The 26,761-nt window shown below is 45.5% G+C and overlaps 3 protein-coding genes across 3 annotated transcripts; 1 reads left to right on the top strand and 2 right to left on the bottom strand.

The window, feature by feature from the left end:
• Positions 1–172: 172 nt before the first annotated feature.
• LACBIDRAFT_331006 (uncharacterized protein) lies at positions 173–3,585 on the bottom strand (the record flags this gene model as incomplete). Its single annotated transcript, XM_001885276.1, has 5 exons — positions 173–225; positions 257–980; positions 1,031–2,213; positions 2,268–2,369; positions 2,423–3,585. 5 exons carry the CDS (start codon positions 3,583–3,585, stop codon positions 173–175), a joined length of 3,225 nt encoding a protein of 1,074 aa, XP_001885311.1.
• Positions 3,586–5,933: 2,348 nt separating this feature from the next.
• On the bottom strand, positions 5,934–6,850 carry LACBIDRAFT_306451 (uncharacterized protein; the record flags this gene model as incomplete). Its single annotated transcript, XM_001885275.1, has 5 exons — positions 5,934–6,196; positions 6,343–6,441; positions 6,489–6,542; positions 6,600–6,756; positions 6,806–6,850. 5 exons carry the CDS (start codon positions 6,848–6,850, stop codon positions 5,934–5,936), a joined length of 618 nt encoding a protein of 205 aa, XP_001885310.1.
• A 17,471-nt stretch (positions 6,851–24,321) lies between these two features.
• LACBIDRAFT_306444 (uncharacterized protein) lies at positions 24,322–24,534 on the top strand (the record flags this gene model as incomplete). The annotated part of the gene is made up of 2 exons (XM_001885349.1): positions 24,322–24,392; positions 24,444–24,534. 2 exons carry the CDS (start codon positions 24,322–24,324, stop codon positions 24,532–24,534), a joined length of 162 nt encoding a protein of 53 aa, XP_001885384.1.
• Positions 24,535–26,761: the final 2,227 nt, after the last annotated feature.

Below are 26,761 nucleotides of genomic sequence, written 5' to 3'. Positions count from 1 at the left end.
GGATTGACGATAAAGCTCGGTGCACGGGCTTGACTGTGGAGTAGATATTTGATGGCAGGGAGAGCCCGGATTGAATGCTCAAGAATTAGACAGCCCAGAAGTGTCAGCGGCAGAGGTGATCCAAACGCGGCTGCTGTAATATCATTACAGAACTCGTCGAAGATGAGTCGCTCTATGTTCGCCTCATAGGAATCCAGGAAGAAAGTAGCCAGCTGAAACTGGCCACTGCGGACGGACATCTCAAAAGGAGACATACGCTCGTTTTCTACATATGGGACTCCCAGTCCCTGAAGCCGTTCTACAATGCGGAGGTTGGATCGCGTCGAGGATGCAATCCAAGTGTAGGCGTTATGCACGATCGGGCCGTCTCCGAAGTCCAGAATTTGAGAGTCAAACACATTGCCATCGTATTGAAGCAGAAGCTCAAAGAGCTCGTGATTCTCTTCGCACATCGCGCGGATTGTTGGAGTTATACGAAGGCAGGATATTGAGAGTTCTTTCCCCCAGCCGGAGTTAAGAAGATGCTGAATCATCTCTATGTCGGAGAATGACGACACAGCTTGAAAAAGTACAGTCATATCTTGAATCCCTGATCCACAGTCATAGCCTTGAGGTCGAGGACTCGCCCCCGCTTCCTCGAGACATACCACAGTCAATCGGAAAGCCTTCATCCACTCCTTACCGTGGCGTAATAAGCGGTGGAGTCGTCGACAGTAATCGTTGGTCATGGCAGAACGGAGACATCTGTAGACTGACTCCGGGTTGAGGACCCCCTTTTGACAGTGTTTTGCACGACTGATTAGCATCGACAGACAGTCTACCTCACAGTAGACCGAGGCTAACTTGACAGCGGACCAAATAGCATCGAACTCATCAGGCTTGTGGCCATACTTGTCGCCGAGAAGGGCCTTGACGACAGCAGAGTCGCCTCGCGCGACAGACCACATAAAGGCGTTACCATTTTCAATGGAAGCCCCGATCTAAGAAATTTCAACATAAACGAAAAAAAGAGAAGGTTCGAGGAATATACCTGAGGCTCGATGCCACATGCCCGCTGAAGCTCATCCGGATATGATGCTCGGGTCGCAGGAGATGCACCGCCAGTAATCAGCCGAGAGACTAGCCCTGGCATCTCTTCTTGTTCCACGTTTCCTATCCAGTGTAGCGGTGTCTCTCCACGTGCAGAAGTAACACTCGCATCTGCTCCCTTGTCCAGCAGAAATGATACGATCTTAGCATGGCCTGCACGGCAGGCCTGCAACAATGCCGTCTCCCCAAACACATTCTTATCGTTGAGGTCTGGTTTATACTTGTCCCAGACGAACTCCATAAGCTGAAGAAACCCTCGATTGGCAGCATAATGGACGATAGTGTCTCCAAAGCCACTAACGCTATACATATGGCCTTTCTTGATCCTCATTGTAATGAAAAAGGCTTGCTCCGGATTGGACCCGTATAAGATGGCGCCACTCTTCGTCTGATGGGGTTGTCCCGTCCACGTCGGTTCCCAGAAGTCACCCCTCTCTGGACTGAACTTGTCACAGCGACCATGGCCGATGCCTCTTATAACTTCGCCGGGCCAACCAGGAGACTTGTCTTGAACAACACGAACAACACCAAGAGGGTAGTCATCGTCGGAATCGCTATCATTGCTGCGGTCCTTGGCGAAAAAGGCAAGGAGTCGTAACGTCACCTCAAACTCTTGATAAATGTCGATACCCAAACCTCCATATTTGCCTTTTACTGCACTTTTCGCCTGCTTGTACCATTCCGGGTTTTCGGACCGCAAATCCTGTAACGCTAGTGTAGAACAGCGAATAGCGCCATTCCAAAGCCATCTCTGGATCGGAACGTCAGCCGGAATGGGTTTATTGAAGACGTGGAACATCCGATACACGATTGCTTGAGTTATGATGTCCCCTGATTTAGCAGCAACCAGAAGCCATCTGAGAGCTTCGTCTGGCTGGAAGTCCACTTCCAGGTAATACAGGAACAGTAATCTGCCGATATCTTTCTCCTCCTCTGGTGAATTGGTCTGTACCAACTGCAAACTCTGTGTCAAGGTCCTCCGTAGTCGGACATCGAGGTTTTTGAGCGATATAAAGAGATGCATGTAATCGTCCGCGATGCTCAAGTTTGGCGTTTCGACTTTAATGTGTTGTAGTGCTTCGGACTTTGCGGGAAGATCCTCCATGTCGCGTATTTTTTGTTCACTGAACTCGGTATCAATTTACATTTCTCAAATCAATGTTTGAAACATTACTCACAGAATGCGAAGTGTATCACGAACACAATCGGGAATCTTTGGATTCGCAGTAAGGTCAGGATCCTCTTTCGTCATGGTTCCCGCTTCTGTTTCCTTACACACGCTATGAAAGGAATGATTAGACAGACTATAAACTCCAAAATAAGAATTACACACAGGTTCTGTGCTTGAGTTAGCAGCTCCACGCTGTGACTCAGGCTTCGACGAAAAGGATCGTATCGAAGTGTGTTCTCAAACACTGATTCAATTTGTTTTAAGCCACTAGATGCCGCTCCTGTGATGTTCATCCATGCGTTAAAGTCTCCTCGTTGCGCTATATCCACACAAGCTAGCTTCCAAAGCTCGTCTCTCTTCTTGAAATCTTTGACACTCTGGCCCTTCATCGCATCTAGAACAACCGCCGATGTGAAAGGGCTCTTTCCGTCGCCTAAAATTCTCCACAACGTAAACCCCAAACTATAAACGTCGGTCGCCATCAGTCCACGACCTGTCAGGGTATTACGCGCCTCTGGTGCATCCCACGGCTCTGTAAGGCCCTTCAACTCGGCCTTGTTCTTGACATCTGAGAGAGCACAGCCAAAGTCGGCGAGTTTAGCTGTGGTACGGGGGGGCTGCCGGAATATGAGAATGTTCTCGCACTTGACGTCGCCATGCACAATGCCGCAATGGTGGAGAGCCTCTAAACCTCGTGCAACGTCTAGGCAGAGATTGACTTTTGTTTCAACAGTCAGTGAAGTGGGATTCCTCGCTTCGATGTCCTCGAAAACGTCATGGATAGTACCATATTCAGAATGCTCGATGACGAGGACAGGCCAGAATGTCTCTGGGCCCTGGAAGCCTGAGAGGGAGACTGGACTCGGCTCCCAGGAAATTCCTAGCAACTTTACGATGTTGTTGTGGGCTCTCAAAGGAGGGTGAGAAAGGACTTGTAGCTCGAAATACGCATCACGAAGCTGGCGTCGGAAACTCTGACTGTTCTTATCGACATGAAGGGCAGCTCGAGGGGATTTGATCGCCACATAGCGAGGGTGGTAGCCATTGCAGGCGTTGCTCGTCGGTAGGCTGTAGACAGTGAAGGAACTGCCTTGGCCTGCAAGAAAAGAACCGCCTTGGAGTATGATGTTAGCGCGGTGGCCTGCTTCGTGAAGATCTGTGGAGCGAATTTTGGCAGCCAGAAGGATGAAGTCGTGAAAGGCGGGGTCTTTGCGGGCCTGGAGGAGTGTGGGCGTCTGTGATGGACTCTCGGAGGCGTTGCGAATAGTCCGGGTAGCGCGAAATGCAGAGGCAGCAGAACAGATGGAGCTTTGGGTGTTGTCCATGCGAATGTTGCGTTACTTGGTGGCAATCCTAGGATGAATATCCAGTCGATAAAGTTGACAAACGGACTGCCTCATTCGTCAGTGAAATTACAAGTCCGCTGTCAGCGATTTTGAAAGCGTGAAAGCATGAGAGCGCTTCCGCTTTTGAGCGCTTTCTAAAAAGGTTGACGATGAAAAAAGGTAGGAAGACTCAAAGAAGACCTAACCTAAGATTAGGGTTAGGGCAACAAAAAACGTGATTGGGACCAGCGACGGTTGAACGTTGTTGAACGTCGAACGTTGAGGACCAGCGACCATTAAGGCCTTTCACTGGGATTAAAGACCGCCCAAACACTACTATCAGCCGATACCCGGTATCAGTCTGCGTACAACACCCTTGGACGACCTCATCAAGGATCTGGACGTCGACGCTATTACACCGATTAACCGAACGATTCAATACCATCGAGGACGCTTCACATCAAGCTATGCAGATCTCCTTTCAGACCATGGTACATCCTACCCGTACATCCAGAGTTACATGTTTCCTCTCATTAACCGACCTTTTATTCAGCGGAACACGCCATACATGTTTTTGGCCTCACTCAAATCTACCACCTGTGACCTGCCCAAGCTCTCCGTTCCATTTTTGAATAATGCAGGGAAGGTAACGAGGTGTAAGTCTTGTCTTTCTTTCCGTCCCTCCTCCCTCTGCCTTCTCTCCTCTTCCTCTTCCCTCCCTCCTTCTACACTCGCTCACCCTTCTCCCGCAAGCAGTGTACACCTCCTCATCCCACTTAGCGCACCCTAACCCAACTAACACTCGCCATCAACCCTGACATCGACAGTACATCCGTACCCGCCATCCTCATCGTCTTCAAACTCTGTTACGTCACCATCGCGGATACGAGCATCGACATGAACGGGTTGAGCACGTTGGAAAAGAGGGTCGATGAGGAGGGGTGGGTTGAGGATATTGAAATTCCGTGGGGGTGTAAGCTTTTATTGATAGTATGCGTTTTTCCTTCTTCTCTTTCGCACCGTTCTGATGCTGATTGTCTGGAAGATATACCGAAAGCGTACCTCCTGCACCCTCCGTCCCCATTAATAATCGACTCAGAGGCAGCATCCTATCGTGCACTGCGCTTGACACAATTTGTCTACTCATGCGGATAGCAACACGGCGATTGTGGTGGGTGGGACGAAGGATGAAATGGTGTTGACGTTGGAGGGATTGTTGAGGACAAGGAAGTTGGATTTGTTGGTTAGGAGGATGATTGGGATTGATTTTCAGCGTTTGTTTTCGTTTCGTTCCTTCGTTCAAGTGTTGGATGTTTGCATACACGTTGTCTCGATGTTATTGCGTACCAGCCTCTTCAATAAAGATCTTGAAAGCGACAAAAAGCCCCATATGTACAGGATGGTATCCCATATCAGCCCCCTCTTCCCCATCCTCATCAGTCGTCCTCGTTAGGTCCAACAGGCGTCGGTCGCCTCGGCGGCACAAGGCTCACATCTCCACTCCCATTTCCATCCATACTAATCGGAGAATTCGGAGTAGGCGGAAAGTGGGTATACGAAGGCGTCAGGCCCTCGTAATGGAATTCCGTCCCCTACTCATCGCACTCGCACCACCCAACTTCGACCAAGACGCTGGGCCCAAGCTCACAGAAGCGCGTATATTCCCTGGTGCCGAAGGGAACCCAAGGCCAATTCCTCCATAACCAGGTGCCATTGACGGGTTGAGCGAAACAGAACCCATCAGACAGAGGGTCTCCACGCCGAGAAGATCAAAGGTCGGTTAATGATGACAAGCACAAGAAAGGACTTGAGGCGGGTGACAGACCATATCTGTTGGGTCAAACCCACATCGTGTCATCGACTGCTGATGGTTTGGCTGAAGGGGTTGCCGCCATCGTTGGTGGTGGATATGCCTACAAGAAACACAAAGAAGCGGGTGTAGTGTTTGATGTTCGTCGTATCCTATTCGCTTCGCTCATTGGCTTGTCATTAGAGGGCAGAGAACTGGGCTTATAGCAACTGGTTGGACGAAGTCAGCGTTGCCTACTTCTATCAAAGAGGGGGGCGGTCCCGCAAAGCGTCGGTAGAGTAAAGTCATGGACTTTGCATATTTGAGGACGTTTGATGAGGAATCTTCAAATTGGAGTCGTCTTCCCAACGTAAGTGTACATGATAGGGGGGTGGAGGAACGAGGTGTGAATACGACGAGCTCGAAAAATGGGACTGCACGCCCTGAGGAGCAGGGGCGGGGAACCCACGAGTAAGCGGCGTATTGGCATAACTGGCATACGGTGACGTGCTCGAGCCTTCCAAAGCCCAGCCACTCCCCTGAGGAACCATCTTGCCGCTCATGGGTCGAAGCCCAGAGTTCGCCCCCGGCCCATTTCGATCTGCGACTTTAGCTCCGGACGCTGGGCGGCGACGATCCCTGGCGTTTGGTCTGCGCTGCTCAACACCCCTACTCCGCGTGTGGTTATTCGGATGGCGTACCCCATGAGAACGAATACTCCCCCGATGACACCGACACAGCAGAGGAGGAGTGGGAGGAAGGTCGTGGTTCCTTGGTGTTGTGTAGTAGCGAGTGGGTCTAGGTCGAATTGGGAGAAGATGCCTGGAGTGCGTTGGTTATTGCATTATGGGGTTGTAGTGCGTTACGCCGTATTGGTGAGTGTGGAGAGGCGCGGAACGAGGGGTGATGTAGGTTGTCGGGAAATATTGATAGGTTAGGGGGGTGTTGGAAAGAGAAGATATACCTACATTCGTGTGTAATTTCGAAAGAGTTGTCCAATGGTAGGGTAGTTTCGGGGGAAAAGGGCCCGAATGAGAACTCTGTGATGACGTGCGAGACGGTCATCTCTAGTGGCGATGTAAGCCTGGATGTTGGGGAAGCGGAAAGGACGTACGGTTATGTTCATAGCTCGCATAATCATGACCAAGGGTAGTGATGTGAAGATTGCCTTTTGTATATGTCATAGTTCAGGCAAAGTCCCAAGAAATGAGATTAAAATGCGTACCTATAACCCAAAGAGAACCCCAAACTTTCCATGCGTTGCCGTGTGGTTGATTGGTTGGAAGTAGGACTTGTTTCTTCGGAATAGATTGGCGAACAAGCCGCAAGATTTCAGGGACTGTGAAATGACTTGATGGGGAGACGAAGTTTCCCAGTGCTCCCTAAACATTAGTCAGTTTAGACGGTTGGAGACTCTAAGAAAAGACTCGCTTGAGCGCCGTCGCTTGTCCAAAAGTATACACGCTCTGAAACCATGATAACTCCCGATGTAAATGTCGCTGGCTGGATTGCCCACCCATCATGTCTGAGACCACCATACAAGATTCAGGTATGACCGATTTGACAGAAGCTCCGGAGAAGCATCGAACTTGGCCAATGGCGCTGGCATCGCGGAATCGATTTTGTCGAGAAGCGAAGAGTTGTCGTCCATCATCTACGAGCGCCGTCAAATACGATAAGTACAGCGGCCAAGTGGCAAGCAGATAGAGAAACTCGAATTTCCAAAGCTCGGAGAAGCGACATGTACCTTGGCACATAGTTAGTTAGGGTTCATTGGTAGGAATGTAAAGAAACGAGTACCAAATCAGCACCCTACAAGGAACAGCTGGAGACGAGTAGTAATCGGACAGGCCACCTTCTCTAGTTCAAGAAACCTGCTGTGGCCTCATATTACAGGGAAAGGAGGCGATGGCGCAGCTAGATTCATTCACATTCCCAATTTCTGGGAAGGAACGTTTGGTAAAAGGTTGGAGACGGAGGAACTGCCTGGATAACGAAAACGTCATAGATTGAAAGGTGTTTGTTTGTCAAGCGCTGTCCGACACGTGGTAGGATTGGGGGTCTCCTGGCGTCAGGTACTCGTTTCTTTCCTTCGCCCACGTCAGATTCCTTCCATCTACCAGTGTTTTCTCCACCTCAGTATGAGCGAAACGAATATTTTTCCGGGCGCTCATGGCGTTAACTTCATGAACAGCACAATCAATGCAGCCAGAACCGTGCGTGAAACTGTTGGGTTTTCGTAGAGCAAGCTGATGGCCTGGATTTCTCGCAGATGACCATCAATAACAACTTTGGCGATAGAGTGATGTCTGATGCAGTAATGCCCCTCGTGCCAAACCCGAGCACTCGGTTCACAAGCCGGGCAGAGATTATTGCGAAACTGAAGGAACATTTTTCTGCTAATCCTAATAATGGTGTTCAGAAAAGGAAGTACTTTCTATTGCATGGAATGGGGGGGATAGGAAAGACTCAAATTTGCTTGAAGTTCATTGAGGAGATGTCTGACCAGTGAGCACATCAAAACATATACCTGACCTTTGTTGCTGACAGTTTTCTGCCTGCAGTTTTTCTACTGTTTTCTGGATTGATGCATCTTCTGCTGGCACCATTCTGCAGGGGTTTAAGGGCATTTGTCTTCTTCCTGCAGTTAAGGCTTTGAGACTGAATGAGTCACCTGAGTCTGCTCTCTACTGGATTGGCTCTTTGAAAGAGAACTATATAATGGTCTTTGACAATGCTGATGTTTTATCTCCTGCTGAGCTAGAGGGATATTTTCCACCTGGTCATATGGGAAACATTCTGATTACTAGTCGCAATGCTAGCATGCAGTGTTTGACTTCACCAGAGGATTCTCTTGAGGTGACAGAGATGGAAGAAACTCAAGCTATTTTGTTACTTCTAAAAGCTAGCTGTTTGAGTACTTCCAGCATGGAATTCAATGCAGAAGCTTCTAAGATTGTAAAAGAGCTTTGTTGTTTACCTCTTGCTGTTGATCAGGCTGGTTCATTCATTGCTTCTGGAGCTTCAAACATTGCAGACTACCTTGATAAATATTGCCATCACCGAGAAACATTGTTATCACATTCTGAATTCACAGGAGCATCTAAATATAACAAAAGTGTCTATGGAACTTGGGAGTTATCATATGAGGAAATTCAAAAGAGGGCTGGATCTGATGATTTCCACAAGGCCAGAGCAGCTGACAGTGCATTATTTTTACTGGCATTGTTTCCATTTTTTCATCATGAGAGTATTAGTGAAGAAATCTTTTCCTATGCTGCTACTGAAGAAAATGAAACAATGTCTCACCCTGACTTACCACTGGCACATTCTGTTCTAGATCGCAAACTGCTATCACTCAATAAGGATGGTACTTGGGATAATCTACACTTTAAAGAGGGGGTTCGAGTCTTACTGTCTTTCTGTTTAATCAAGAAAGATGCATCTGGTAGTGTGCATAGTATGCATCCACTGGTAAATGCATGGGGTGGGGATAGGATGAGTGTCAGTGAAAAGCAAAAATGCTCTTTGTTGGCATTTGCTATGTTATCTGCTTCTCTGAAAAATGATGAAAATCAGTCATATGGCTTTAGGAGAACTTTGGTGACACATGTCAGAAAGAATATGCAGTATAACAACAATTACTTTGATGATGCTTATAGAAAGTTTGGCTGGTTACTCTGTGAACAAGGGTATTCCAGTGATGCAGAGATGCTGGAGATCCAAGTTCTGTGCACAAGAAAGCAAATTCTTGGAGAAGAACACCCAAGGACAATCAGTGCCACAGCAAATCTTGCATCTACATACAGTGACCTGGGAAAATACACAGAAGCGGAGAAGCTGGAGATCCAAGTTCTGGATGCCAGATACAAAATTCTTGGAAAAAAACACCCAGGAACAATTTTAGCTACAGCAAATCTTGCATCTACATACAGAGACCTGGGAAAATATACAGAAGCAGAGAAGCTGGAGATCCAAATTCTGCATGCCCAAAACAAAATTCTTGGAGAAGATCGCCCAGATACAATCAGAGCTAGAGAAAATCTTGCATGTACATACTATGAACTGGGAAAATATACAGAAGCAGAGAGGCTGGAGCTCCAAGTTCTGCATGCCAGAAACAAAATTCTTGGAGAAGAACACCCAGATACAATTTTAGTGACAGCAAATCTTGCGTCTACATACCGCAACATGGGAAAATACACAGAAGCAGAGAAGCTGCAGATCCAAGTTTTGCATGCTAGAAATAAAATTCTTGGTGAAGAACACCCAGATACAATCTTAGCTACAGCAAATCTTGCATGTACACACAGATATCTGGGAAAATGCAGAGAAGCAGAGAAGCTGGACATCCAAGTTTTGCATGCGCAAAACAAAGTTCTTGGAGAAGAACACCCAGATACAATAAAGCTATGGCAAATCTTGCATCTATATATGGAGACCTGGGAAAATATACAGAAGCAGAGAAGCTGAAGATTCAAGTTCTGCATGCCAGAAATAAAATTCTTGGAGAAGAACACCCAGATACAATCAGAGCTACAGGAAATCTTGCATCTACATACAGCAGACCTGGGAAAATATACAGAAGCAGAGAAGCTGAAGATCCAAGTTCTGCATGCCAGAAATAAAATTCTTGGAGAAGAACACCCAGATACAATCATAGCTACAGGAAATCTTGCATCTACATACAAGAAAGCTGGGAAACTACACAGAAGCAGAGAAGCTGGAGATCCAAGTTCTGCATGCTAGAAATAAAATTCTTGGTGAAGAACACCCAGATACAATCTTAGCTACAGCAAATCTTGCATGTACACACAGATGCCCTGGGAAAATGCAGAGAAGCAGAGAAGCTGGACATCCAAGTTTTGCATGCGCAGAATTGAAAGTTCTTGGAGAAGAACACCCAGATACAATAAAGCTATGGCAAATCTTGCATCTATATACAGGAGACCTGGGAAAATATACAGAAGCAGAGAAGCTGAAGATTCAAGTTCTGCATGCCAGAAATAAAATTCTTGGCGAAGAACACCCAGATACAATCAGAGCTACAGGAAATCTTGCATCTACATACCAAGCAAGACCTGGGCAAATACACAGAAGCTGAGAAGCTGAACATCCAAGTTCTGCATGCCAGAAATAACATTCTTGGAGAAGAACACCCAGACACAATATCAGCTACAGGAAATCTTGCATGCACATACAAAAACTGGAGAACTACACAAAAGCAGAGAAGCTGCAGATACAAGTTCTGCATGCCAGAAATAAAACTTTTGGTGAACAACACCCAGATACAATCTTGGCTATGACAAATCTAGCATCCACATACAGTCATTTGGGAAAACACATAGAAGCAGAGGAGCTGGAGACCCAAGTTCTGGATGCCAGAAATGAAATTCTTGGTGAAGAACACCTAGCCACAATATCAGCCATGGACAATCTTGGATCCACATATAGTAGTCTGTTTGAAACTCTGCTTACCTCCAGCACCTCTTCAGACATCCCATTTTCCCCAAGCAATTGCAGAAGGCTCATCAAGTTATAAATCATACACATGCCATACATTGATCACACCCCCTCCAAAAGCCTTCAGAAAACGAAGAGCAGAGGATACCATTGATGATGAAAGGCGAAGCAAAAAAACCTAATGTGCAGGTATGAAATCTCTACCACTATATCATTCAGTTGAACCTGAAGGACATGCAGATTTTCTGAAGTAACCCCAATGAGAAGAACAAGTCTGATCAATCTTTGAGGTGCTGATCATGTACAATTATGACTATATTTTACCTTACCACCCAATTGGTATATAATATACAAACTCTTCTCCATTGTCATCTACAGGTACAAAGTGTTAACATCAATTCTTTACGTAAATTGTGATTAATGTTCCAGTAACTCCTCGTAGTCTCCCAGCATTGCTGATATGAGTGTTTATCACAAACAAGTATATATGAAATGAAATGCTTCAGGCACCAATGTTCAAATGTCATCCTCAATTATCCTTCATCAATAACAACAGATATGTAAGTTTCTGCAAGTGGGGCAAGGGGGCCCAGGGATTTCAGAAATGAATAAGATATGTTTTCATCCAAAAAGGGTATGTTTTTCCCACCGCTCTTTTGAAGAATTTCTGGCTGCACTCCTGGTGGGCCATGAACATTTGAACCTTAAAATGAATCACTGCTCCCTTTTCTGGTACAAGAATTCATCCTGTGGTGCAGCTTTTTTTCACATTTGCTTTTGCCATACAAGTCTGAGCTGAGCAAGAAAGGTGGGAGGGACAACAGATTTTTCATTTCCTTGACACACTGACTTCCACTATAAGTTATTAACCGTTCAACTGCATTGGAGGTGCCGCATCCAGCATTGCTACAGGGCCCCAAATATAGATTTTCGAAGCTTATATACTAAATTTTTTTAAGGCCTGCCAGAGTTCCCCCCCCCCTACCTTGGGTCACAGGTCAACATCCCAGGGCCCCCTTGAAGTGTGGTAACTTTGAAAACTGACAGAACTTTAGAAGAAACACACCACAGCCCAATTAAGTAATGCCCCCCTATACAGTAAATGATCATTCAACTAGTTGCACTCTCAAAAAGTGGATACTACAAATTTTCTCATGGATCACAAACATGCTGTGAAAGTACTCATTTCTACTATATATCACCTCTCATATTGTCCAATTCTTTTGAAAAAAAAAAAGACAACCAAGTTCTAACAGTTGTTTATGTACGTGTTCATCAATATTTTCAGAGGTACCAGCTAGAGAGTGATTTGCAACACTCACATCGAACAAGGGATGATCAGGCAGTTGTGCAGAGCTGTTGACAAATGAATCATTTTTTAACCTTTTATGTGATTACAACAGGCCTTTGGGGCAGTTTTCATTTTGACAGTTCATCTGCCTATTGGTCAAAGAGGGCAAACAAATGTAAAGAAATAGATGTTACTATTTTTTCAATGTGTCATTAAATGTGTCCACAGGACAAATGATGTCAAGAATCAAAATCTGCACAGTGGACAGATTTCAGGACTAATTCAATTGTTCTCTTTGGCACTAGGCAAAACTTTCATTTTAAGCAACACTTCACCTTGGCAGTTGCAGAGTAATTCAAACAGCAAGCACATCAGTTGTTTTTATTCTGTCAGCCCCTTTGAACAATTGGCAAATGCACTGTCAAAATTAAACTTGTCCAATAGACCTATCCTAATTAGTTCTATTTGACAAGGGATCTTTCAAAGGCTTTGCTCCACTGCCTGATTGTCCCTTGTTTGAGGTGAGTATTAGGTGAGTTTGCAGCACTAAGTGAGTTTGCAACATTAGCTTCAAGTCATCTTTGCATACTGTTGTTTCAATGTTTCTTTTGCCCACGAGACTTTTCAATAATTGCCAATTTTCTTGCGATTTTCAGACCTTCAAAACAACAGGAAGCCCAATACATAAGTACAGGATGGTATCCAATATCAGCTGCCCTTCCTCCATCCTCATCAATCGTCCTTCTTAGGCCCAACGGGCGTAGGTCTTCTCGGCGGATGGCTTACATCCTCACTCCCATTTCCATTCATACTAATCGCGGGGTTCGGAGTAGGCGGAAAGTGTGAATAAGGCGTCAGTCCTTCATATTCCCCTGTACTAGGATGCCGTCCCACACCCACCGCACTCGCACCACCCGACGTCGACCTAGGCGGCGGCCCCAGGCTCGCAGAGGCATGTATACTCCCCTGTGCAGATGGGAACCCAAGGCCAATCCCTCCATGACCAGCTGCCACTGACGGGTTGGGCGAAACAGGATTAGAACCTGGAGGAACGAGGTGGGAATACGACGACCCCGCAAAAGGGGACTGCACGCCTTGAGGAGTAGGGGTAGTAGGAAACCCACCCGTAAGCGGCGTGTTGGCATAACTGGCATACGGCGACGTGCTTGAGCCTTCCAGAACCCAACCACTCCCGTGAGGGACCATCTTGCCGGTGTTGGGTCGAGCACGAAGTTCGCCCCCGCCCCATTTCGATCTGAGTCCCACTTCGGCTCCAGACGCTTCGGCAGCGACGATTCCTGGCGCTCGGTCTGCGCCGCTCACTACTTCTACTGCGCGTGTGGTTATGCGGATGGCGTACCCCATGCAGACGAATACTCCGCCTATGACGCCAATTTACCGGATGAGGAGTTGGAGGAAGGTTGTGGTTCGTTGGTGTTATGTTATTGCGAGTGGGTCTAGATCAAAATTGAAGAAGATGCCTGGGGTGCCTTGGTTATGCTTCATTACGCGAGTGTAGTGCGTTTGGAGGGGCGCGGAACGGGGGGCGATGTAGGTTGTCGGGACAGCGTCTACGCAGTATTAGTTTGCTACGAAACCTGTTTGGAGGGAGGTTAGATGGGGTGCTGGAAAGAGAAGTGGTACTTACGTTCGTCTGTGGATTCAAAAGAATTGTCCAATGGTTGGGTAATGTCGGGGCAATGGGGCCCGAATGAGAACTCTGTGATGACGTGCGAAGGGTTGATCTCTAAAGGCGATGTAAGCCCGGATGTTGAGGAAGAGGGAAAGACGTACGGTTATGGTCTACATGTTCATAGCTCGCATAACCATGGCCGAGGGTGGTGATGTGAAGATTGGCCTTTATACTTACGTCAAAGGTCAGGGAAAGTCCCAAGAAATGGGCCTAAAATACATACCCGTAACCCGTTTGACCTGACTTTATATGCGTTGCGGTGTGGTTGATAGTGACATGTTGGTTGAAGTTGGGAATAGATTGGCGAACAAGCCGCGGGATTTCCGGGATTTTGGAATGATTTGACGGGCAGACAAAGCTTCCGAGTATTCCTTGAACATTGGTCAGTTTAGACGGTTGGGGATTCAAAGAAAAGAACCCACTTGAGCGCCGTCGCTTGTCCAAAATCAAACTCGGTCTGAGGATTATGTCAACTCCCGATATAAATGTCGTTGGCTAAATTGCCCACCCCGTCAGGTCGAGACCACCACTCAAATAAAACCGATCCCCCATTGCATGCCGAAGGTCCATACTTATAACTGCTGAAGTATCAGCATACAAGTACCATTAATCTGAGCATCACTTACATTTGCAGGGCATATTTACCACCAGACTCGACTTGTTGTCATACACGCTGAACTCGAAAGCGGGCCAGCCCCAGATATACCCCCCAATACCGTTTAGCATGAAAAGAAAAGCACGCAGATGACGAAGACGGCCATGAGGCCGCATGACCCTGTGCGAGTCTTGTAACTCGAGGGAAGCTTCAGGAAAGCATCGAAATTCACCAATGGCGCTGGCACCGCCGAATCGAGCTTGTCGAGAAGCGAAGAGTCGACGTCCACCGTCGGCGAGGTCAGCGAGCGCCTTCAATTCGATAAGGGGAACAGAAAGAGTTCAGACGGAGATTGCCAAAACTCGGAGAAGCGATAGGTAGCTCGGCACAGAGTTAGTGTCCAGACGTCCATTCGTAGAAGTAGCGCAAGAGTAGCATCACTTGAGCATCCGATACTGGCAACAAATCTGCCTTCATCAGGGGACAAAAAAGCGCTGGCGCGCCCAAATTTGTTGGTATTTTCTTGAATTTCTGGCAAAGAACGTTTCCGAGCACCATCAGTTGACTATCAGCCGATTCCCAGTCTCAGTCTTCAAAGCTTCATACCACAGCCCTACGATATTCGACATCACTTACAACAGGGAAATCTTCACGTATATTTTGCCTCTTCTCTCATAGCAAGCCTACCTGCCCGAACCTGAAGCCCGTCCGAAACCTTTCACCAACTTGGACAAGCTCATCAAGGATCTGGACGCTGTTGCATCGACTATCCGAACGATTTAGGAACATCAAGGACCCTTCACATCAAGCTATGCGGCGACCATGACTACTACGCATACATCTCAATTCACTTGACTGGTCGAAGGACATATTAACGGCCTCAACATTCTGCGTACCACTGACGTGGAGTCTCGTAAACTCTCTGTTTGATGAGAATAGGCTCAATTTATGCGGGAAGGACCTTTACCCAGGTATGCTCATACCCCTTCACCCCAACACTTTCCTCTCATTAACCGCACCTTCATTCAGCAAAACCCGCATTCACGATTTCGACCTCATTCATATCCACCACCTCCTCAAGCTCTCCGTTCTCTTTTTGAATAACACAGGGATAGGAAACGACGCGTAAGTCTCATCTTCCTTTCCGTCCTCCCTCCCTCCTCATCCTTTCCTCTTCCCCTCCCTCCCCTCCTTTTTTCTACCCTCGTTCACCCTTCTCCCACACGCAGTGTATACCCCCTCATCTCACTCAAACACACCATAACTTGACTAACGCTCGCCACCAACCCCGACATCGACAGGTACCCGCCATCCTCCTCCTCTTCAAACTGTGTTACCTCTCCATTGTGGATACGAGCGACATGAACGGGTCGAGGAGGTTGGAAAAGAGGGTCGGTGAGGAGGGGTGGGTCGTGGATTTTGAGGTTCCGTGGCGGTGTGAGGTTTACGTTGATTATGAATTTTTCCCTCTTGTCTCTCGCAATGTTCTGATGCTGATTTATCCAAAGGTATACCAGAAGCATACCTCATACACCCGTCCTGCCCGCTGATAACCGGCCTAGAGGCATACAGCGCCCCGTCGTGTGCTGCGCTTCGGCGCAATTTACCTCATGCGGATAGCAACGCGGCGATCGTGGTGGGTGGCACGAACGATGGGATGGTGTTTAGGCTGGAGGGATCGTTGAGGAAGAGGAAGTTGGATTTGTTGGTCAGGAGGACGATTGAGATTGAGGCCTTGAGGATTGATTATTGATGGTGTTCTGTGTTCTGTGTTCTCTGCTTTTGTTTTTTGTTCGTTCGTTCGTTCAAGTGTTGTTCGTTTGCATACATGTTGTATCAATGTTTTCAATGAGGATCTTCAAAGCGACGAGAAGCCCAATGCATAACTACAGGATGGTACTCGATGTGAGCCGCTCCTTCCCCTTGCTCATTACCCCTCCTTAGTAACAGGCGTCGGTCTCCTCGGCTGATGGCTTACAGCTCCACTCCCAGTTCCATTCGCACTAATCGCGGGGTTCGGAGTAGGCGCAAGTGTGAATAAGAATGCGTCAGTCCTTCGTACTAGGACTCTATCCCATCGCTCTTGCACCACCCGACGTTGACCTAGGCCCCAAGCTGGCAGAAGCGCGTATATTCCCAAGAGCCGAAGGCAATGAACCAGCTACTACTAAGGGGTTGGGCGAAACAAGATTAAAATCCATGATAAGACAGAGGCACTCCACGCGGAGGACAAGAAAGGTCGATTAATGATGAAAGTACAGGAAGGAACTTGAGGCGGGTGACAGACCACACATCTGTTGGGTCAAACGTCATAGATCGCTGGTGGTTGGGGTTGCCGTTGGGTTGCCGTCAATGGTCATTGCTGCTGGTGCAGATGCCTACGGGGAACACGAGAAGCACAAAGAAGCGGTGCAGTGTTTGAAGTTCTTCGCATCCTATTCGCTTCGCTCATTGGCTTGTCACAGAAAAGGGCAGATAGTTGGGCTTATAGCAACTGGTTAAAGGAAGCCGAAGCGCAATCTACCATGTCCCGCAACTTGAGTCCTGAACCAGGTCCGGCCGGCGCTATTCAAGAAAAGTCATGGACTTTGTATATTTGCAGGGCGTTGAGGTATGTTCATTGGACTCGTCTTGTCCAATGTAGCCATACATGATAGGGGGTGGAGGAACGAGGTGCGAATACGACGAGCCCGCAAAAGGGCACTGTACGCCCTGAGGAGCAGGGGTAGGGAACCCACGTATTGGCATAACTAGCGCTTGAGCCTTCCAAAACCCAGCCACTCCCCTGAGGAACCATCTTCCTGCTCTTGGGTCGAAGCTCGGAGTTCGCCCCTGCTACATTTCGATCTCAGTCCCACTTGGCTGCGGCGGCGACGATCCCTGGCTTTCTGCACCGCTGACTACTTCCACTGCGTGTGTGGTTATTCGTATGGTGTACCCCATTCAGACGAGTCCCCCTATGACGCGGACGCACCGGATGAGGAGTTGGAGGAAAGTTGTGGTTCGTTGGTGTAGTGTTATTGCGAGTGGGTCCAGATCGAATTTGAGGTGACCTTGGTTACGCTGGATTATGCGGGTGTAGTGCGTTTGGAGGGGCACGGAATAAGGGGCGATATAGGTTGTCGGGAGGAAGTGCTGATAGGCCACGAAGCCTGTTTTGGGAGGGAGGTAGGTGGGGTTTTGGAAAGAGAAGTGTTACCTACGTTCGTGCACGGCTTCGAACTTGGTGATGACGCGATGATGTGCGAAGGGGTTCATCTCTAACGGCGATGTAAGCCTGGATGTTTGGGAAGAGGAAGGGACGTACGGTTATGTTCATGGCTGGCATCATCATGGCAAAGCGTAGTAACGTGAAGATTGTCTTTTCTATATGTCATAGTTCAGGTAAAGTGCCAAGAAATGGGATTAAAGTGCGTACCTGTAACCCGGTTGACCTGACGAGAACCCCAAACCTCTACAAACGTTGCCGTGTGGTTGATTGGTTTGAAGTTGGACTTATATATTGGCGAACAAGCCGCAAGATTCCGGGACTGTGAAATAATTCGATGAGCGGACAAAGTTTCCTAGTCCTCCCTAAACATTGGTCAGTTTAGATGGTTGGAGACTCTAGGAAAAGACTCACTTGAGCGCCGTCGCTTGTCCAAAATCAAACACGCTCTGAAACCATGATAACTCCCGATGTAAATGTCGCTGGCTGGATAGCCCACCCCATCACGTCGGAGATTACCATTCAGGCCTCAGGTATGACCCATCCGACGAAAGCTTCGGAAAAGCATCGAACTTGGCCAATGACGCTGACATCGCGGAATCGAGTTGGTCGAGAAGCGAAGAGTTGTCGTACATCGTCGGCAAGTCAGCGAACGCCGTCAGATACGATAACTATAGCGGCCAAGCGGATAGAGAAACTTGAATCTTCAAAGCTCGAAGAAGCGTGTAGCTTGGCACATAGTTAGTTAGGGTTCATTGGTAGGAATGTAAAGAAACGAGTACCAAATCAGCACCGTACAAGGAACAGCTGGAGACGAGTAGTAATCTGACAGGCCACCTTCTCCAGTTCAAGAAATCTGCTGTGGCCTCATATTACAGGGAAAGGAGGCGATGGCGCAGCTAGATTCATTCAAATTCCCAATTTCTGGGAAGGAACGTTTGGTAAAAGGTTGGAGACGGAGGAACTTCCTGGATAACGACAACGTCATAGATTGAAAGGTGTTTGTTTGTCAAGTGCTGTCCGACACGTGGTAGAGTTGGGGGTCTCCTGGCGTCAGGTACTCGTTTCTTTCCTTCGCCCACTTCAGAATCCTTCCATCTACCAGTGTCTTCTCCACCTCAGTATGAGCGAAATGAATATTTTTCCGGGCGCTCATGGCGTTAACGTCATGAACAGCACAATCAACGCAGCGAGAACCGTGCGTGAAACTGTTGGGTTCTCGTAGAGCAAGCTGATGGCCTGGATTTCTCGCAGATGACCATCAATAACAACTTTGGCGGTAGAGCGATGTCCGATGCAGTAATGCCCCTCGTGCCAAACCCGAGCACTCGGTTCACAGGCCGGGCAGAGATTATTGCGAAACTGAAGGAACATTTTTCTGCTAATCCTAATGAGGGCATTCAGAAAAGAAAGTACTTTCTACTGCATGGAATGGGAGGTATTGGAAAGACTCAAATTTGCTTGAAGTTTATTGAGGAGATGTCTGACCAGTGAGCACATCAAAACATATACCTGACCTTTGTTGCTAAAAGTTTTCTGCCTGCAGTTTTTCTACTATTTTCTGGATTGATGGGTCTTCTGCTAGCACTATTCTACAGGGGCTCAAGGGAATTTGTCTTCTTCCTGCAGCTAAGGCTTTGAGACTGAATGAGTCACCTGAATCTGCTCTCTACTGGATTGGCTCTTTAAAAGAGAACTATATAATGGTCTTTGACAATGCTGATGTTTTATCTCCTGCTGAGCTAGAGGGATATTTTCCACCTGGTCAAAGGGGAAACATTCTGATAACTAGTCGCAACTTTACCATGCAATGTCTGACATCCCCAGAGAATTCTCTTGAGGTGACAGAGATGAAAGAAACTCAAGCTATTTTATTACTTCTAAAAGCTAGCAGTTTGAGTACTTCCAGCATGGAATTTGAAGCAGAAGCTGCTAAGATTGTTAAAGAGCTTTGTTGTTTACCTCTTGCTGTTGATCAGGCTGGTTCATTCATTGCTTCTGGAGCTTGTAACATTGGAGACTACCTTGATAAATATCTCCATCACCGAGAGACATTGTTATCACATTCAGAGTTTACAGGAGCATCTAAATATAACAAAAGTGTCTATGGAACTTGGGAGTTATCATATGAGGAAATCCAAAAGAGGGCTGGATCTCATGATTTCCACAAGGCCAGAGCGGCGGACAGTGCATTATTTCTACTGGCATTGTTTCCATTTTTTCATCATGAGAGTATCAGTGAAGAGATTTTCTCCAATGCTGCTACTCACAGAAATAAAACAATGTCTCACTCTGACTTACCACTGGCATATTCTGTTCTGGATCACAAACTGCTTTCACTGAATAAGGATGGTACTTGGGATAATTTTATCTTCAAAGAGGGAGTTCGTGTCTTACTGTCTTTCTGCTTGATCAAGAAAGGTGCATTTGGTAGTGTGCATAGTATGCATCCACTGGTCAATGCATGGGGTAGAGACAGGATGAGTGTGGATGAACAGCAAAAATGCTCTTTAGTGGCATTTGCTACATTATCTGCTTCTCTAAAAGAAGTTAAATTTCAAACATCACATTGATTTAGGAGGACTTTGGTAGCACATGTTAGAAGAAATATACAGTGTACCAGCAACTACATTGATGATGCTTATGAAAAGTTTGGCTGGCTACTAAGAGAGCAAGGATATTCAAGAGAAGCAGAGAAGCTGGAGAGCCAAGTTCTGAATGCCAGAAAAAGAATTCTTGGAGAAGAACACCCAGATACTGTCTTAGCCATGGAAAATCTTGCATCCACATACAGTGATCTGGGAAAATACACAGAAGCAAAGAATCTAAGAATTGCAGTTCTGGGTGTCAGAAACAAAATTCTTGGAGAAGAAGACCCACAAACAATCTTAGCCATGGAAAATCTTGCATCCACATACAGCCATCTGAGAAAACACACAGAAGCAGAAAAGCTACAAGATGCAAAGTTCTGCATGCCAGAATTAAAGAAGAACACCCAGATGTAATATCAGCCATGGAAAATCTTATATCCACATATAGTGATAAGGGAAAATGCACAGAAGCAGAAAAGCTGAAGATGCAAGTTTTGAATGCCAGAACCAAAGAAGGACAACCAGCCATAATAGCAGCCAAAGCACACCTTGCATCTACATACAGTGATATGGGAAAACATACAGAAGCAGAGAAGCTGCAGATTCAAGTTCTGAATGCCAGATATGAGATTCTTGGAGAAGAGCACCCAGCCACAATATCAGCCAAGGCAAACCTTGCTTCTACATACAGTGACCTGGGAAAACATACAGAAGCAGAGAAGCTGCAGATTCAAGTTTTGAATGCCAGATATGAGACTTCTTGGAGAAGAGCACCCAGCCACAATAGCAGCCAAAGCACACCTTGCATCTACATACAGAGACCTGGAAAACATACAGAAGCAGAGAAGCTGCAGATTCAAGTTCTGGATGCCAGAAAGAAAATCCTTGGAGAAGAACACCCTGCCACAATCTCAGCCATGGGAAATCTTGCATTAACATATGGAGATCTGGGAAAACATATAGAAGCAGAGAAGCTGGAGATCCAAGTTCTGGATGCCAGAAAGAAAATTCTTGGGGAAGGTCACCCAGCCACAATGTTAGCCATGAAAAATCTTGCATCAACATACAGTGATCTGGGAAAATATACAGAAGCAGATAAGCTGCAGCTCCAAATTATGGATGTCAGCAGCAAATTTCTTGGAGCAGAACATCCAGTTACAATCAATGCCATGAGAACTGTAGAGATGCTAGCTGCAATATGCAGTCGATTCAGGGATGTGGACAATGCACAGCACCATATTTTCAATACAAGCCATGAAACTTCTTCAACGCAAGATGTGGAATGGGAGCATGTGAACACTGATGTTCCACCTGCCAGCATCAGGGTTCTAGAAGAAGATGACTTTGTCACAGTAGAGGGTCCAGGAAATCTTCCACCTACCACCAATGCAGATGATAGAATCATACAATCTCTGAATAAAGGTATTTAATTGGCCTACTACTTGCTTTTACCCCTTTCTGATGGTTATATTCCCAGGCCAGTTCATTTCAAATTCCAAATCCAAACTGCTGTTTGGAATTCATAAGAAGAGAGGTAATGCAGCTCAGTCCTGATAACTCCCCATGTGTTTTCAAACCTGGGGTATGTTTTGACATTTTCTACTATGCCATGACACATGACTGAAATATAAAGTTTACATAAAGTCTACATAGATAATGCTGCATAACCAATCATACTCATGATGAACATTGGATATGCTGTACAACTATGTGTACTTTACTCAAATTTGATTTACTTTGACTCTGTTACAGACTCTTTTTGCTCATACTTACATACACACTGCAGACACTTATTCATTTCTTAAGATGCATCTAGACTATACTGGACAATTCTAGATACACATTCCAGGCCCTATTCCTTTTATTATATGACTTTCTTTTCTTTTTCTTTTGTATATAAGTAGCTTTACTTTGGCTTGTATTCAGTAGCTTGAACCTAGGCAATCTAAGCTTAGTTCAAACCTCAGAAACCTCAGAACAGTGATCACCCTTTAACTCTGTAGTTTTAACAACTTAGAGCCTCTTTACAAACTTAAAAAGTCTTTTCAGCATAAGACCTAGAACCTAGAAGTTTGACTTAACAAAGTCAGTGTATCATAGAAGTCTGCACAGACCTTTGGGCACAGAGCTACTAGAACCCTGGGCTGATTCAATGTCCATACATTGTCAGCTTCTTCATCTAGCTAATAAATTGTATCCATTTCCTTGAACAATGAGCTAAACCATGACTACAATAATACTGATCCCACCAACTGACTTTGTTGATCAGAATTGAAGGCCCTCAGCCACTCATCAACCTAGGAGCTCTCAATATCATCAGCTGACTTTGCATAGCCACCTTAAATCAGCTGATATACCAATACAAGTCTTTTGCTTCCTGGGGCACTTTCCAGCTGACCTTCAGCTTTGACATGATGTTGATACTTGCTGGTCCTCAACTCTATACATGACTGAATGGGTATTGCATCTAGAAAAAGTATGTAATTTAGTTTACTTTTGATCATTTGACCATTTCTCTTAGAGTCTGTCTGGTAATGAGAACTGACTTTCATCTCACCTTCATGTTCATTTGATGGCTTACAAATTGAGTCACACAGGGTACAATAAGCTCAGATAACCAACAGATAACACCCTAACTCTCATGCCCATTGCTCCTCATTGCCAGCATCATGCACGCCCCCATTACAACCCCTGTAAACTTATCAGTAATCAAATTCATGAACCTGTGCATGCAAGATACACAATGTTTCCATGCAGCAGTACTTTTATAATCACAGTAAGTTGGTTTAAGCTTCATTCTTCATCTCCCCCCTTTCCTCCCCTTTATGACACCTGTTGCTCATTGGGAACCACTCGAGGAAAAGGCCCTCATCAATTTCATCTTTAAGAATTGTTCTGAGAGTGGTGATGCAGGTAATTTCAAGCCAAAGACATTTCAAGCTGGTGTGCCCATCATCACCCCATTCTATGTCTGCAGCACCTTAAAAGCAGTGAAGACCCTCCAGAACAAATGGAGCATGGTACATGGCATGTTTTTTTAAATCTGATTCTGCAATATTTATATTTTTTGCAGCTACGCAAGATTTACCACACAATGCTTGTTATCAAGGAGGTTTCCAGCTGGACTTCGGATGATGAAACTGGTGCCAGCATTACCCCAATGATAGCCTCTCCCTGGGATGACTAAGGTAGACAACTTTCATAATCATGAAACATCATGTGCCGTTACTTTGCTGTTACACCTTGATCAAATCAGGTAATAAAACAACTGAGAAATAATTTGAGCTCTTCCTACTCAGTTTTGAACACAATATGGACCTAGTTTCCATAGATCTACTTAATGTCAACCCCTTTGCAAAAAATTGAGCAATTTGGAGAAAAACTGACTGAGCCTATGCATTTTCAAAATTGACACTTAGTATAACACTGCTGGATCAGATAATGAGATACACTAAAAGTTGTGCAACATGGGAGCAAAGAGGTACAATAAGGCAGGTTTGAACAATTCCCTTTTTTCCCAGTTCCCTCATGATATTTTATCTGGGAGAACAATGCCCCTTGTATTTATGCACTCAGGCACCACTGCTGTGCCTACTGACCATTCAAGCCTCTAAGCCTCTTTCATATACATCCATGAATCGTCAGGACTTAACTGCAAGTATGAGGTAGATAAAAATGCTTTTGTAGACACAACATGACAGCAAGGGGCTTAATTAGTTGAATACTAATCATGTTGACTGTATTTTTCTATCTCCTTTACCAAAACCGAACATTGTTCCAAATTTTTACTGATTCACATGTCCAGGATATTTATCTACAAAAGCTAGGTTCTTATGGTACAATAGGACCCCTAGAATTATACATACAAATGGATTTTGTAAAACATTACCCTTTTTAGCAGCTGTCACATTGGTCACATGACATTTGACAATTATGAAAGTCGTCTACCTTACATCCAGAAGCACCCAGAGGCTAAAAACTTTTGGAACAAGGCTTGCCACACCTCAACCACATATCCTTGATCATTCCCAGCAGCACCACTGGGGCCAACATTTTCTTTCCAACCATCTCTTTGGCTCCTGAGCCTCATTTGCAAGGTGGCCAGGATGAGGCATCTCCAGATCCCACTGGATCAGACTCAGCCAATGGACAAGAGGATGATCAGAATGATGACAAGGTACATATATCATTTCCTTCATATTTCTGTTGACTATTCAATGCTTTTCAGACTTCTCCCCCTCAGGATTCTTCTTCTTCTCATCATTGCCATAAACCTGCCACCCCAACCTGTCCAATGCATTCCCACAACACTGGTGTGAATGCCCTTTCTCGCATGTCTGACTCAATCAAAAGCTTCAGTAAATATATTTCAACACCCCCTACCCTGGTTGTTCCTACACCTATCCAGCATACAAATGCCATCGCTTTTGCTATGAAACATGAGAAAGTTTGGCTCACCAAAACCAAACTGATTTGGTTTATCGACGATCTTCTTAAAGATCAGATCACAGCTGATGTCTACATGGCAATGGAAGAGGATGCTGATATACAAAGGGAGTGGGTCCATATTCAAATGGAAGATTAACTGGGTGTCACTGTCTTCCCCAATCTTCCTTAGGCTGCTTTCTGATCATCTCTTGCACTTTTCTACTTACCCTCCATTCTTTTCCACTTGCTACATTTATTGCAATACCTTTTGTTTAATTACTACAATTGTTTCAGTAGTCATTGGTTGATCACTACCCCCTCGTTCTCTCTTCCAAAAGTCTTTGATAGTCATCCCACATTTCCTTCACAATTTGATCCCTCAGCACCGTTCCCCTCTCCTTTTTAGCACACGTGACTGCTCCATGTGCAAGAGATCCAAACTCATTGTCCAATGTTTGACCTGGTTTTAGATCTAAGTCATGTTCTTCATTCCCAGTAAGGTAATTGTCAATGTCATGAGAGTCATGGCCCATAATGAAATTATGAGTTGCAGCCATGCCATAGGGAATTTTGACCTGGATATGCATTGGATATTCAGATGGGCAGGTATGGATCCCCCACTTCTTCTTCAAAACACCAAATACACATTCAATGACATTTTTGGCTGAAGCATGGCATAGATTAAAAAGTTCTTCCTTGTTTGTGAGTCTATAAATGAATAAATAAATAAAGGAATATAAATTGGGATTGCTATATACCTGATGTTTGCACGTCCCCACTCAGTGAGATGATACTGGAGTACCAGAGTTTTAAAATGTGTTGAGTCATAGCCTTAAACTTAAAGCCTATGCATATTTCACATCAAACTTTGTGTTTATCAAAATTTCATCCCCCATTGTCATTGTCATGGCTGTGGTTGTTCACGCATTCACAATTGTGTGCTTTCTTGCTAGGGAAGCACAGAGGCACTCAGTGTGGTGCATCATCATTGATATCAGAATCTTTGTGTTGCTGACAAACCCATCCGCTGGACAGTGGCAGAAGGTCTGAGATTTGGGAAATCCAAATGTCTGAGTGTTTGGTGGTCCACCGTGTCTGTATGTTCAGTGTTTTCCCAACATCATGTTGCTGCCTTTTCCCAAATATTGAAAACCTAACCAGGCACAAACCTTCAACACCACCAATGCAACCTATGCAACCATTCCACTGAAAATGTGTTTCCTCCCTCATGCGGATTGACTCCATGCAACTAGATTGACTCTATGCAACTAATAATGACACCCCCCCTTTGTTCAACACCAACAGACCATCTGATGTGTACACCCCACACACCAATCCTCCACATGCATGTCTCAATCACCTGGCCATGCTTCACCATATAGGAAGGAGGCTCCTGCCCAGCTTAAAGATACATGCCTGGGAGGAGAAAGAATACATTGGTCCAGTGTATTTACAAAGCATGTGAAGAAAGCACCTTCTGCTTCTGTTATTACTTTTATTTTTTATCTTGTATGTTCAACTGTCTCCCTACTAGCACTGTAAGTACACCTGTCTATGCTGAAAATTGAGTGCACAGCCATTCACTGTGTTTTGCACCAAATTGTATTTGGCAAGAAACATGAATAAATATCGGACTTTCGGAGAAAGACTACTGTACTATTTCAACCAAGTGTTCACGTCACACATCACATTGACAAAAAAACTAATTATTTTTAGTCATCTTAAATCAAAAAAAAAAATTTGGCCATCTCAGTGTGAAAAAATTCCAAAAATCATGAACACTTGGTTGAAATAGTACTCATCCCTGTCAAAAGCATGGAAACACATTGAAATAGCTTGTTCTCACTCAAATCAGCACCAAATGACTCCAAATAAGTTGTAGACATAGAAATTAGGGTCATTGGGTCCTGAATCTGAGGGTAGAAATTTACCAAATAAGGAAATATTATAGATATTGTCTCTACAGTAGATGCTGCAGAACACAAGCATGCTAGGAGATTTTTTGTAGCAAGATTTATGTACACCACTCACAAGGGGTTGAAAAATAGAGTAGAATCCATCTTTGGTTCATGCAATTTGATCAAGATTTGAGCTTACAATTGTCTCCTCAAACTTGGA

Source organism: Laccaria bicolor, genomic scaffold (assembly GCF_000143565.1).
Source record: "Laccaria bicolor S238N-H82 LACBIscaffold_30 genomic scaffold, whole genome shotgun sequence".
NCBI classification, from domain to species: domain Eukaryota; kingdom Fungi; phylum Basidiomycota; class Agaricomycetes; order Agaricales; family Hydnangiaceae; genus Laccaria; species Laccaria bicolor.
The sequence above is the reverse complement of the archived record's forward strand: the minus strand, read 5'-3'. Positions and strand labels throughout refer to the sequence as shown.